The 13,264-nt window shown below is 39.4% G+C and overlaps 1 protein-coding gene across 7 annotated transcripts in view; it reads right to left on the reverse strand.

Moving 5' to 3' along the window:
• npnta (nephronectin a) overlaps window positions 1-13,264 on the reverse strand; it is a 46,160-nt gene that overhangs the window by 24,698 nt on the left and 8,198 nt on the right. For 3 of the 7 annotated variants that reach the window (XM_044190147.1, XM_044190145.1, XM_044190149.1), the window contains exons 2-4: window positions 13,091-13,191; window positions 6,889-6,939; window positions 3,088-3,180 (exon numbers count right to left, since the gene is read on the reverse strand). In XM_044190147.1, coding sequence (XP_044046082.1) covers window positions 3,088-3,180; window positions 6,889-6,939; window positions 13,091-13,191 — 245 coding nt within the window. The remainder of the gene's footprint in view (window positions 1-3,087; window positions 3,181-6,888; window positions 6,940-13,090; window positions 13,192-13,264) is intronic. The other 4 variants (XM_044190146.1, XM_044190151.1, XM_044190148.1 and 1 more) reach the window with 2 other exon arrangements.

A 13,264-nucleotide genomic window follows, 5' to 3' on the forward strand; every position in this document is an offset into this window, starting at 1 on the left:
TTCTCTGTGCCTTTTCATTGGCTCAATAATAGAGGACAGTCCTGTAAGCAAGCACCTGGTAATAAGGGCATACTGTCGTAGTGTATATATTAGAATAAGTTGCCTCTTCATATACATTTGTTCAACCTTGGTAGTAAGTGACTTGCTTACTCACCTTTACAGTGAAAATGTGACTTTATTTTTTGTATCATTTCAAAGGAAGTTAGGAGATCAGTTCTATCAATTGTATTTCATTTCCCTTTTATAGAGGTCAGTTAAAGTCAAATATTACTTCATACCTCTTTAATGACCTTGTTAAAATGAGAACATAGATAAAACAAATACAATTTGGAGTAATTAGATGATAATTGAAGGAAAATACACAGTTTGATGACATGCATGCAATACTTAAAACACTTGTAGCTGTTTATTTGACCGTTAACAGCAGACAGCCAGAAAGACACACAGTGACAGAGAGGGATCTGTTTCTAAACCAACAACCCTAAAGTATATGTCTACACCTAGACTGAATTAAATTCATGAGAAGATTAGTGGAAGTAATCATAAAACAGACAGCAACGTGGCTTCACCAAGATAAAGCAGTGGAAGGTCCAGATATTAGCTAATATTCTAAAAACAGATACAGAAACAAATTGTATACTTACTTTAACCAGTGCGAGACTATAATACTTGATGTGGTATTAATTATATAGTTGGCTGACAGACAAGGGGGGAAAAGAAGAGAAGAAAAAAACAGCTGTATTGCTTCTGATGTTTAGAGATGTCATTCCAAAATCTTTTAATAGTGTCTTAACAGCAGGTCAACTACACCTAATTAAATCCACCTGCACGGAATAATCATCTTATTAAAATGATTGGATCAGCAGGGGGAGCGGGATGCCAAATTGTTAAACAGATTATCCCTATAATGAGTTTATTTGTGCAGCGAGAGCGTATTCATCTATCCTCACCATGCTGTATGACAGATACAATTCTCATCAGCACCAAAGGTGAAGCACTTTCTGAAAATGATAGGGATTCTCAAAGTAGTACTTATTATTCTTGACAGATGAGTGCCTCTTAATTTAATGATGAACATAATCAGATTCATGCAAATGATAACCCATTCAGATATTGAGATTTTCTGTACAGGAAAAGCAATGAAAGCGAAATAAACACTAAGGTGAATGATTTGGCAGGTAAAAATAGCTGGCACTAAAAACAGACATCTAGTCCTTGAAGTATAAATCTCTCATAACAGTACCAGCTCATAAAGACTTGACAGAGGAAAATATGGCTTTGAATCTGAGAGTGATGAAATCAATACAGTACAGATTCTGCCATGCTTGTGTTTAGTGTAAACACTCATGTTTCCTCTGGGGTTTGTTTCCGCGCCATACAACCGGTGTTCCTAAGGTGTTTAACAGTCTTGTTAATCAGCGCTCCTCCAGGGTCACACATCTGTCCACCCCTCCCACTTACAGCACAGGAATGTGTGACCATTTGTGTATGCATGCAAAATATCTCTCTGAACATCAGTAAGTCTGCATTTTAATATTTCAGTGCTGGCTTATTACTCATTAAGCATCTTCCTTGGAGACATTATAATGCACACAATTTATAGATCATTATTATATAGAACAGCAGAGTAAAATAAGTTTCTTAAAATTAATAAAACGTATATATTAACATTAAGTAAAATATTAGTTGATTTCATAAAATTGCTGCATGATGTTTTACAGTGTATCAGGGTGACTACTTGACCTTTAGCAGCATGGAGGTCAGGGAAGCAGCTCTGGGCACATTATTTCACTCCTCCAGTTGACTCTTCAAGATAAATGTAGTGCTCCAGGGTGGCAGGGTATTAGAATGCTTCGAAACATTGGCCACCTGGCACATCAATATTAAACCTCAAATCAATGTTTAACAGAGGCTGCATTTAAATGAGAAAATCTAATCTATGGCATCTAAATAATTAAATTGGTTTCCATAGCGTGTGCCAGCTCAAAACTGAATCCAAGGTTATCTCTACCTAAATAGGCTGAAAGGGCAGGTCTGCCACTCAAAGCTGAATAAAATGGTAAGCTCTGTAAACCGTCCAAAACTTATTGGACAAATGGGGGTTCGATGATCACTTGAAAGTACAGTTTCATCTTGAAAGTCTTGGAATCACATTTGTCAGATAAGTCTGTCTGAATGGTTGGCCGCAAAGTCTATTGTAGTTGGATATGAGACGCAGATCCTTTTTCCTCTCTCCTTTGTTGCAGATTAAGACAAAGTACAGCCGTCTGGCCGGGCAGACAGGAGCCACCTATAGTCTCAAAATGCAGGATGAGTCATTTGGAACATTCCGGAAAGGATTTCAACACCACCCCACCCACCACCACCCACCACCACCTATACCCTTGTTTTTAATTACACACTATCCTATTCCTGTCTTAGGGCGTGAATTCCAAGCTGCTTGGATGCATGTCAACTTACATCTAACTGGGACGCTTTAACACTTTTCAACATGTCCAATCTGTCAGTGATGAAAATGCACAAAAACTCTCTCTCTCTCACACACACACACACACACACAGAAACACACTTTCAATAGCATCGGTTGCACTCAGCCAAGTCGAGTTATCTCAGGTCAGTAATTGAGATGTTATCTGCACAGGAGAGGATGCACTCCCAGGATAATTCAACATGGCCTCACCACTCATTTCCATGCAAGCTGAATCAGCTCTCTTTCCGCCTCCTCCCCTTGTGATTAAAGCATCTCACTACTGTCGGCTGGTGGCAAACCAGCTTCCACTCCATGAGTAAGTGGCAACTTTAATATGCTGTTGTTGTGCGGTGGAGACCTGGCCACAATAAACTTTGATTACCCGGCATCGCTCAGGGCACAGGCATGTCAGCAGGCCTGTGCATTCCTTTGGGGTGGGCTTTTGAGTCATGAGTGTTCAGGAGGGCCATATCTTATACCCTGACTCTCCCTTTTTCTTTGTGGTGTATGTTTCAATTTCAGTGCCCTATGACAAACTAAAAAAATCACATGCAACTGCAAAGTAACAACTGTGTTTTCACTGTGTTTTAGTCTACAAGTTCTAGGCGAGAGCTCACCTTGATTGCAGGTCTTGCCGGTGAAGCCAGGGTGGCACTTGCATTTATTGGGTCCCACGCAGTCTCCGTGCTTACAGCCAGGCTGACACAGAGCTATTCAGGGAGGATTCAAAGAGGAAGAGACAGATCAGTGCAGCAACCCTGGAAGACTACTTGTACAAGATCAGGATGACAAAGCACTTAATCCTACGGGTTCTTGACTTGGCTGTAAATTATCTGTTTACTCCACATTACAGCAATAAGACAGCATGATGCCTCATTCATATAGGAAATGTGTTTCTTTCTCCTTGTGTGACAGTGTTATTATCATTGACTGATGATAATAGAGCAGCCATTTTCAGCTAACCACATCATTTTGTTTCACATTGAACCGAGTTGGATCTTGGGAAAGTGTTATCGTCCTTACTGATAATAAATCATTTCACACTGTATGAGATAAATAAGAAGTTTGACCTTTTAACACCATGCAAAGTTTTGATTTTCCTGGTTTTAAAATGCAGCACTGATATTTACATTGGCATCCAGCCAACGAGGATTACCTAGGCGAATAATATTTCCCCGTCAGACTGAAGCTGGAACAATTAGAGCACCAAAACAGTAGATTATAATTAGTGCCTCAGTAAAGAGCTGCCCTGCAGATCCTACATGGTGCGTGGATGGTGATATTTTGAGTGTGTACAGAGACGTGGTAGTCGCGGGAGCTGCACAGCTTCACTGACTGTGTTCTGTCTCAGTGAGCTGGAGGCTTGCCCTGCTTATCTGACTGTGCTTACTGCAGCTTGCTGCTAAGCATGTCTGATACACTGGGCCTCAGCCAAGTGTTACTAATTTTCATTAAAAGCTTCATTAATTCTGTCATAATACAGTGCAATCAGAGAACTTAATTATCACTGTAGTGGAAGAGGGAATACATATGTGTGTGTGTGTGTGTGTGTGAGAGAGAGAGAAAGAGAGATTCTGGTGGAGAGTGCTAGTTTGTTGAAAGGTGTGATGGTGTAGTTATTTGAGGCAATACAGCTATAGGGTTTACTATATTGTTGTGTCAGTGATGCCTTACATATTACACCCAAATAACCTTCTTGGTACATTATTTAACTTTTTGTTTGTCAGTAAAATAATTAGAAGGACAGCTCAAAAACTACTTCACAGACTTCATGGATGGGCTTAAAGATGAACAGGTTAGCAGACATTCAGACCATAAATAGCACTGCATTAAAAAAATGTAAGGGGCTTTGTTGGTGTTGTTGCAGATACCAGTGAGAAGATGAAATGTGATCCAGGAAGTCCAGTTTTGATTTCTGACAAGCCTCATGATTTCTGAGGCTTATCAGAAAGGCAAAACACTGCACAGCTGTTTATAATACTAGAAGACAGTTTCTGGAGAGCTATGCTTTGCCTCAATGTTTACGAGGTAAAATAGTAGTATCACACATTACCAATACAGTATTTGATTGACCATGCCAGGTGACGTCGCATTGCACTGCAGAAAAAGTTATGGTAAATTAAACTTTTTTGCCGGAAGACCCTGCATTTTTTCCATTTACCAGAGCCTTCTGCCATCGCAGTGGTCTCATTGAAATTAATGAAATGTCGTTTTTTGACACAGTGCTACTGTCGGCCTAAACACAGTCTTAGTTTGTGGTGTGGATAGCACACTTTATATTTCTGCACCTAAATTGTGAAAAGTGAAGCCAAATTTCCTGTGTTCTGTGTTCCTGGTTTCATCTATCAGTAAGCAACATTTATCTGGGTCTTAACAGATTTTTCGCCATTTTAAATTTTTTCCAAAACCATTCACCATTCCTCCATTTCAATCTTCACCAAATTTGGTACATAACATATGTGGATGAGCCCACACTGCTATACTGTGTGGTCTATTTTACACAAACTGCCATAATCTCTTGACCACACTGTGCATTTGCAACTACATTTATAAAGATATACATTATGCACATATCAACTCAAAACAATCCTGCAAAACTTAATGGTATCTTGATGCCATTGGATATGCTTGCATTGAATTGTACAGGTGGAGATATTCACTCTCTAAGTGCTTCTTGTTTTTCAATGATTTTTATAAATGCTAGAAATAAGGTAAAAGCAGCTTTAACGCATACTGAGGGACACCTAATAGAACTGAAGAAGATAGGGTTGAATAATACTCTCTATATATGAAATGCATACTTTCAGAATCGAGTTACAATCTCAGAAATTTCCATTCATAAACATTGAGCTTGCAGAGCAGCAGGGCGATCCAGGATGAACAACTTTAGCTCATCAGGTTTCAGTCTGTAACATTGTTCAAACTGAATTCAAAGGCACAAAGGTATGTGATGAATCCTTTAACTGGAGTCGATAACATCTCCAGACTCATTCCACTTTATTAGGCTATGTAATCAAGAAAGTATTGTTAGCCCACTTGGAGAGGCCTGTGATATGAGCCAGCGTGTTAACACACAGAGCAGTCAATGTTCACAATTACAAATTAAAAATGGCCCTATTTGTTGGAGAAAGAGGAAAAGGGTTGTACTTTTCTGGAAGTAGAAGTTTATTAGACTTTGGTTTGGACAGCAGATAAAATGAAAGAAGCTTCTGATGTTGTTAGTTAGAGGGTAGTAAAGTGGGGTGCTTTTTGTTATTCTCCTGCATGGGGAGCATTTGATTAGCAGGATCAGAGGCGGCCATCAACAGGCTTTTCCTCTGAGGGTATTTTTAAGCCTCTGGCATGGCAGAGAGATCAGGGAAATGGCCAGGGTTCATTAACCACAGCAAAGGACACAGAGAGGACTAAAAATGCTCGCACCAGCTGGAAGACCAAACATAGCATGTATGACCCGGGTTCCATGAACACCATCAAAACATGTCGAGTGATGACACACTTTCACTTTACATCAGCCATTCCTCAGGACAGCATGCTGTCGGTACTGATGCGAATTCTTTTGATTTATTGACTGTTCATGGATGGCTGATGGCAAATACGAAGGAAAGTATTATTTTTTAATGGATGCTGATATTGTGTATGAGTTTGTATTCTAATGTAATGCATTACTTTATCAAAGTAAGACGGGAAAATCATTACTTAGATAATTACAAGATGCATAATTTTGCAATCAACTAAGAAATTACCTGAGGCTGCTTGTAATGACTATTTCATTATCGGTTCAGGACTAATGTCAGCATACATACTATACAGATGACAGATCATCTAGTGTCTGGGTTCTGAGCTTGTTGTATCTCGTTGTCGTTTGTGTGTTGTGAAAATGGCATCGATTGACTGGATAATGTCATGGGAAATATTTTATTTAAACAAGTGATGAAGTATGATGGCATTGGCATTCTTAACATGACTGACCCAATCAAGATTTCTATGTAGTTACACACGCAGAGCACCCCCAACCACAGTAAATACTCAGTTTTTACTCCGCACCACACAGATGGATATATTACTGATGTATTCATTTAATAAATATATGGACTTCAGCTTTAAGGGTTTCATCAGTATTTTAAGGGGTCGACTAGAGGGGCAGTTGAATCTTAAAGAGACACCGAAGAACTTCAGCATAATTCATGTTAGACATGGCTTCAGGTGAAATCAGGTCTGCAGAGTATAAGCTGTTTGCATAGATCTGAGGCCAGAGGGAAGAAGATGGCTGCTGCCAAGGGGGCATGAGGTGTTAGTGGTGTTGGGTGGGAAGGGAGAGGGAGCTTGGCTCTATTAGGGAGTGAGCCCAGGATTCAGAGGATGTGCCCCCCAGCAATACATGTCTAGCAAGATTATTTCAAGAAACATGTGGAGCTAACCTTGGGGCTGGCACCTTATCCCGGCTACTCTGTGAGTTAAGGCGAAGAGAGCTGCAAAACAAATAGCCAAACAAACAAAGGTTGCAGGCATTCTTTAGTCTTTGAGAGAAAAAATAAATAAACATGACGTTAAAGGGCAGAACCTGCTCATTTTGACATGCAAACGTTCCTGGGAAAAAAAAACAAAAAAAAAAAACACACACACACACAGTCTGGAGTTCTGGAGTCACACATATTCCCATTTGCTGCTAGGCAATAGGTACATTTTGAATGCATTTATAATTGAGTTTTAATAACTCAAATGATGTACGAATAAAGACAACTGTCTCCAGGGATGCTCTCTTATTTCTGAAAATGTTAACTACATATTCCTTATCACTAACATCTGAATGTAAAAGTGAATTAAGCAGTCTTCCCTCACACACTGTGAGAAAGTAAAATTATAATTCTCTCTTAAATTACATCACAGCACTGAAGGATGGAAACACCACCAACATCATTCAATGAGATCACAGCCATTCAACATAAAATAAATGCTGCAGCTACCTGACTGTGAACAGATTGCTTTAGACATATTCAGCACTTTCAAAGTGCCTTTAAAGAAAGAATTACTTCAAGTAATTCTGAACATGTGCCTTTTATTTCTGCAAATATTGCTTCTAATTTTACAAGAAAACCCTTCCATTTTGTTTTCACCTTATTACCTCAGCAGATGAAAAGGCACACTTTTAGATGGGCCTTTACAGCCCAGTGATCATGAAAGAAAGTAGAACAGACAAGGAAACTACACAGCCAATCGTGATAAAGTGAATTACTTAAACTGAGGTATCACTTTTCCGCTTTCATCGCTCAAATTACCAATTCACAAGTCCTGCCTTAATCCTGTCTATACCATTTTTCGAAACAAAGACTGCCCTCAATCAAACTAAATCCTGTTCTCAGTGAATTTGTAAAATCCACCAGGACCTCTGAGGAAATTATAATGTGTGATCTATGGCTGTGATATTTAACCCACTTCATTTACAATGCAGAGAAAATAAATGTATGTCTTACTACCAGAACTGGTTTTAAGCCTTTTGGAAGACTCAGGTTAATCAAAAACAAGTCAAGCCCTTGAGACATGTCCAAATCAAGTAACAAGTCTTCATAAGCAAACTGCAAGTCAGTTAAAGCCTTTCAGCTCTCTGAATTCTGACCATTAAAATTAAGCCTCATTTGAATGTTTACCTTTCAAAGCTATGTTAAGTCACTAAAGTAATTCAGTCAGTCAAGTCCAAGTCAAGTTTCAAGTCTTCATTTTTGTGACTACAGTATCAGTCTGAGTACAATCCAACCCTATCTCCAAACAAGAACGTTGATATTAGACGATTCTGAAAAACTCAAGATTACATTCAATGACATATTTTTTAATGTTCAATGCCAATGTGTTTAAGAGGGCAGCTTTGATTTTGATCATTCTCCTTTTAAATCTCTATGGAAGATTAATGATGAATCACTGGATTACTTTTTTAAAAATATTGATATGGCTAATGCTAGGAATGCTGGTGGTTATGGCAAATAAACAACGGTTACGTATGTTTAAGGTTAGGCAACTAAATCACTTAGTTAAGGTTAGGGAAAAATTGTGGTTTAGGCACAGTAAAAGAAAAAAAAAAAACATTAATTGTAGGCCTGTGACTGGACACAGACTTCTGTCTCCTGCATGAAAGGTGGAGGAACTACACCCAAATCCACCACCCCACCCTTTCTTCACACCCTTACTCCTCACCTTGCTACATATAGTGCACACTACTGCCTGCATTGACACTAAATGTTTGTATAGGACATAATCATGAATTGAGGTGCAGAATTGTCCAATATGAACGTAATTCAGATGAACACTGGGCTGTATAATCATGAGTTATTTAGTCAGTTCCTGAAGTTGTCCTCTTATGAATATCTGTCTTCTTGATTTTCGGAGTAAAAGCTCTAACAATTTTGCTTTTCAAAACATCTTATATGGATGAAATTAGCTTCAACTCAAAGTCAGTCTCTTTTACAACCTCACAGATCTGCTATGACTGACTGAGGACCATTTGGACACAAACACTAGTGAGATCAACTTGTTGATTAGACTGTGTTTTCCATCTTATCATATTTCTCATTAAAAGTATTACTATAAACGGTATTACACTGGAAATGCAATTGCTGAACAAATGTTCAAATGCTCCCAGTGGCAGTAAAATGTTCATGATGGCAGCTGGTTAGAATAAGTAGCTTCAAGTGTGGCTCTGACTGCCGGATGGCCTGTCAGAACATTATAAGTGGAGCTTCAGTTTACTATAAATCTAAAGCTTCTCTCTCTCATTCTCCATCTGCCTGATTTTTTCACTTGTCTCCCTCTCCTGACGTCTCTCCCCCACTCTAGCAGCAATCATCTCTCCTTACCTCTAAACCATTTTCCTTACACCTCAGGATTTTTACTTTCTCCAACTTTTAGTCCTTTCTCTCCTCTCTCGCTCACTCTTTTAGTTCCGGGAGCTTAAAAAAAAAATCAAGGTTGATCCATTAAGTTTCTCATTCTTTGAGAGAAGTTGCACAAACTGATCGTTGAGCTCTGTGGCTGAGAAAGCCACAATCCAATAGCACCAATCTAATCTCTTCTATCGCCACAAAAACTTACCAAGACCTGAAATCTGTAATAACTGCATCCTCTCACACACATACACACCCATGATTACCCTTCCTTTCTTTCCCAAACCTTCCACCTCCCTCCTCCAAGGTTTAAATCAGCACCTTACAGACTTGATGGAATACTGATTGTAGTCTCAAGTGAATGGATTTGAGCTGTGCACCCAGTCAGGAGCATTTGGAAGCATTAAGGCAAGCACTCACTGAGTGATTTAACTCACAGAGCAGATATAGTTTTGTTGAAATAAAAGGGGTGGAGTGAAAGTATTGTATAGCAGCTTGATATGGTGGTTAAGCTAAATTCAAAATTAGCTCATATTTTTGGCTCAACATGGAACATGTGGGACTCAAGAACAACAAAGAAAACATGTTCACACACTGCTGTTTGGCTGGTCGAGTGATTGATGCAAACATGACATTTAATGTCTGTGGTTAATTTCTTATTAAATGAATGTCATCTATGATGTATCATCGCCCTTGATTTCTAGAAGCAAAACAATTAATGTTTTGTCTTGCAGAACTGTAACGACGCTATGGCATGTGCTGTGGCAATTCTGATTAATGTTTGGGTTTTAAATGGGTAAAATATGAGTCCATGAATCATGTCTTGCCCCCTAATCTAAGCCTCTGTTATAATAAAGTCATCTTCTTCTCTCGTCCTCATCCAAAACCCACATCTATTCCACCTTGAATTTTCTGAACATGGGAAGCTGTAAAGGCAGAGAGCCCAGTGCAGATGCACTGGGAGGTATTGGGCACTAAGACGGCTGACTCCTGCCAGGATTACTGCTGAGTCTGGCCCCATGTTCAAACAAACACTATCAAATGATACAATTGAGCTGTCTGAGTAAAACAGTGGTGCTTTTACTTAAATCATTGCAGCACAGACTGTGTAGTTCAAGTGTCAAGGCCTTGGGAAACGATAGGGGTTTTTTGAACAAGGCCAACTATTGTAAAAAAAAAACAAAAACAAAACTCTAATTTACAACCATGAAATCCACCCCCCTCAAACTACAAGTCTGGGTCTGTCCCATAAACCACTAGCATAAGTTGTTTTTCTGACTCCCAACCAAGTGTTTATGTAAGAATAAAATTATCATATTTTGTTTCTAATAGACATGAAGTTAGATGTGGATAAAAAGCAGATTTGTCTTGCAAAGACCTTAGGTTAATCTGGCTGAGCTAAAAGGAATACAAAACACTTGGGCCATGAACTCAAGTAATACTGTTTGTGTTCTCCAGAACAAAATAAAAAATCTTGCAGTGAACTCCAACATCAAGTGAAAAGATGGCACTCTGCCACTTTTACATGAAATGTGAGTGAAAAATAGCTGCTAAACCCAGCAAATTCAGCAATCTTTTAGCTGCAGCAGCACAGACCTTTGGACCTAACAAGCAGTGTGTGACATATTTCCCACAAAAACAAAAAACAAAATACAATGAGTTAAGCAAAAAGGTCAGCTACAGTACAGCATGGCATTATGAGCTTCAATATATAAGAACATAAATCAAAATATGGTCATTTCAATGAAAAACACAAAATGAGTGTATTAATAAATATTAAGCTATAAATATGTGGCCAGAACCAACATGCAGCGTTATGAAGCTTTTTTTTTAGCTTTTTCCACAGCAGGAACTTAACAACCCATGAAAAGAAGCTTCCAATAACTTTGTAAGGCTGTGATGCTACGTTCTGCTTTGTGTTTCCACTGTGTTTTACAAACCGAGACATTTTAGATATTCTTCACTGAAAAGGCAACAGCGCTTTGGATATACTGATTAAAAATGGGACAGACATTGTCATTTTTATGAATTGTTTGGTAGGCAAGTACAGTTGTGGGACAATGATAGAAGAAGTGGCACTAATTGATTGACCCTGATTTTCTTTAATTTTTATGTGAATTTGAGATGGAAAGTTGCATGCCAATGAAGACGGAAAGCATTCCAAAAGAGGATGGACAACATCAGAAAGGAGAGCGATAAATTGAAGGATCAACTTGTGAAAGCTACAAGTCTGAGGAAAGAAAATGAGCATCTGCAACGGCATGTTGGTCCAACAAGTGGTCACAGTAGTCAAATGTTGGTTACTGCTGTGTTCTTGTGTTTGTTGTAGTCGTCCTTTGTTGTGATGTGATGACACAGTGGCTTAACTAATCACAATTGACAGCACTGCCTGCGCCCACTGGCAGTGTCTGGAACTTGGATTTAGTATCACTTCCTGAGCACAGCTGAATTTGAGTTTTAAGAACACATGCCTGAAGCGGGCAGAGAACAGTGGAAACAAAACCAGAACCTGTGACAATGGCTATACGTTAAAGTAATACAAGAAATACACATTGCAAAGAGTTCGATGAGAAGATCGATACCATTCTCTCAGTACTAAATATGAAGCTGCCACTAGCAGCCAATTAACTTAGCTTAGCATAAAGACTGGAAACAGAAACAGCTAGCCTGCCTCTGTCCAAAGATAAAAAAAAAATACATCTACCAGCACCTCTAACACTCACTAATTTATATCTTCTTGTTGTCTTAATTGGTAGTGTTGTGAGCTTTAGATTTTTTACCTTAGGGCAGGCAGGCTAACTGTTTCCCCCTGTTTACAGTCTTTATTCTAAGCTAATCGACAGCTGGCTATAGCTTCATATTGAACAGACAGATATGAGATTGATGTTCTCATCTAACTCTTGGCAAGGAAACAAATAAGTATATTTCCCAAAACATCTAACCATTCCTTCAAGTTGCACGATGCTAATTTGCTGCTGTGGAAAAGTGCTATTTATGTGTTAACCCCTTCTTGATTAAACCTCCACAGCAAAGCAGCAGCTATACCAGCACAGGCACCAAGCCATGCAAAGGATGTGACATTTGTGGGGCAACTAGCCAGATTTGAAACCCATGGTAGTATATTCACACATCCCTGGGTAGCATTACAAGAGAGCAGAGGATCTTTACACAATGTAAATATGTAGATAATGTGACGTGTTAATATTTCATACAGTTCATCTTACACAGGCGTGTGGTAATGACAGGACACATCCTCTGAATCCTTTAAGTAGCGTTGTTGAATATACCGATGAGTTGAGGTCTGTACACCTGACAACACCATGGATTGGTTTCTCACCACTGTTCCTGATTTTTCTTGTTCTGGCAGTGTTAGCTAGCTTATTTTTGCACAGTAGTGATCTATAATCAATCTCCTGTCTACCCTTGAATGTGTCCACCTGCAGCTACAGTCTCTCCCTCATTATCATTATGGCCACCCGCAGTGTGAATATAAATGTTAGACGGTCCTCCGCTCCAACCAGCCATTACCATCAATCTTTACTCAAAGATTGTCCCAGGTGTGATGCTCCATTAGCTGTGCTGTTGTGACAATGTGCATGTTTGTGTGTGTTTCCCCAAACCTCTAGTTACTTTGCTAGTGTTACACTGTCTTCTCTGTCTAATAGCATGTTTGACCCCAGCTTGAAACCTCGCAACCTTGTTAGCCCTGTTTGCCCCCAGCAGCAGCAGCAGGCATGGTGGCACTCACGCTGGCAGTGACCCCAGGAGCGGCGCGTCCATCCCCAGCAGCAGTCCACCCTGGCCCCGTATCGACACAGGCCGTTGGACGAGGCCATCTGCCGTGGCCACCTGTGAGAGGATGACATAATTAGTTCACAGCCAATTAAAATGTCTTAATGAAAAGCAGGGGTCTTTTCAATGT

The sequence above is a fragment of the Siniperca chuatsi genome, linkage group LG3, assembly GCF_020085105.1.
Source record: "Siniperca chuatsi isolate FFG_IHB_CAS linkage group LG3, ASM2008510v1, whole genome shotgun sequence".
NCBI classification, from domain to species: domain Eukaryota; kingdom Metazoa; phylum Chordata; class Actinopteri; order Centrarchiformes; family Sinipercidae; genus Siniperca; species Siniperca chuatsi.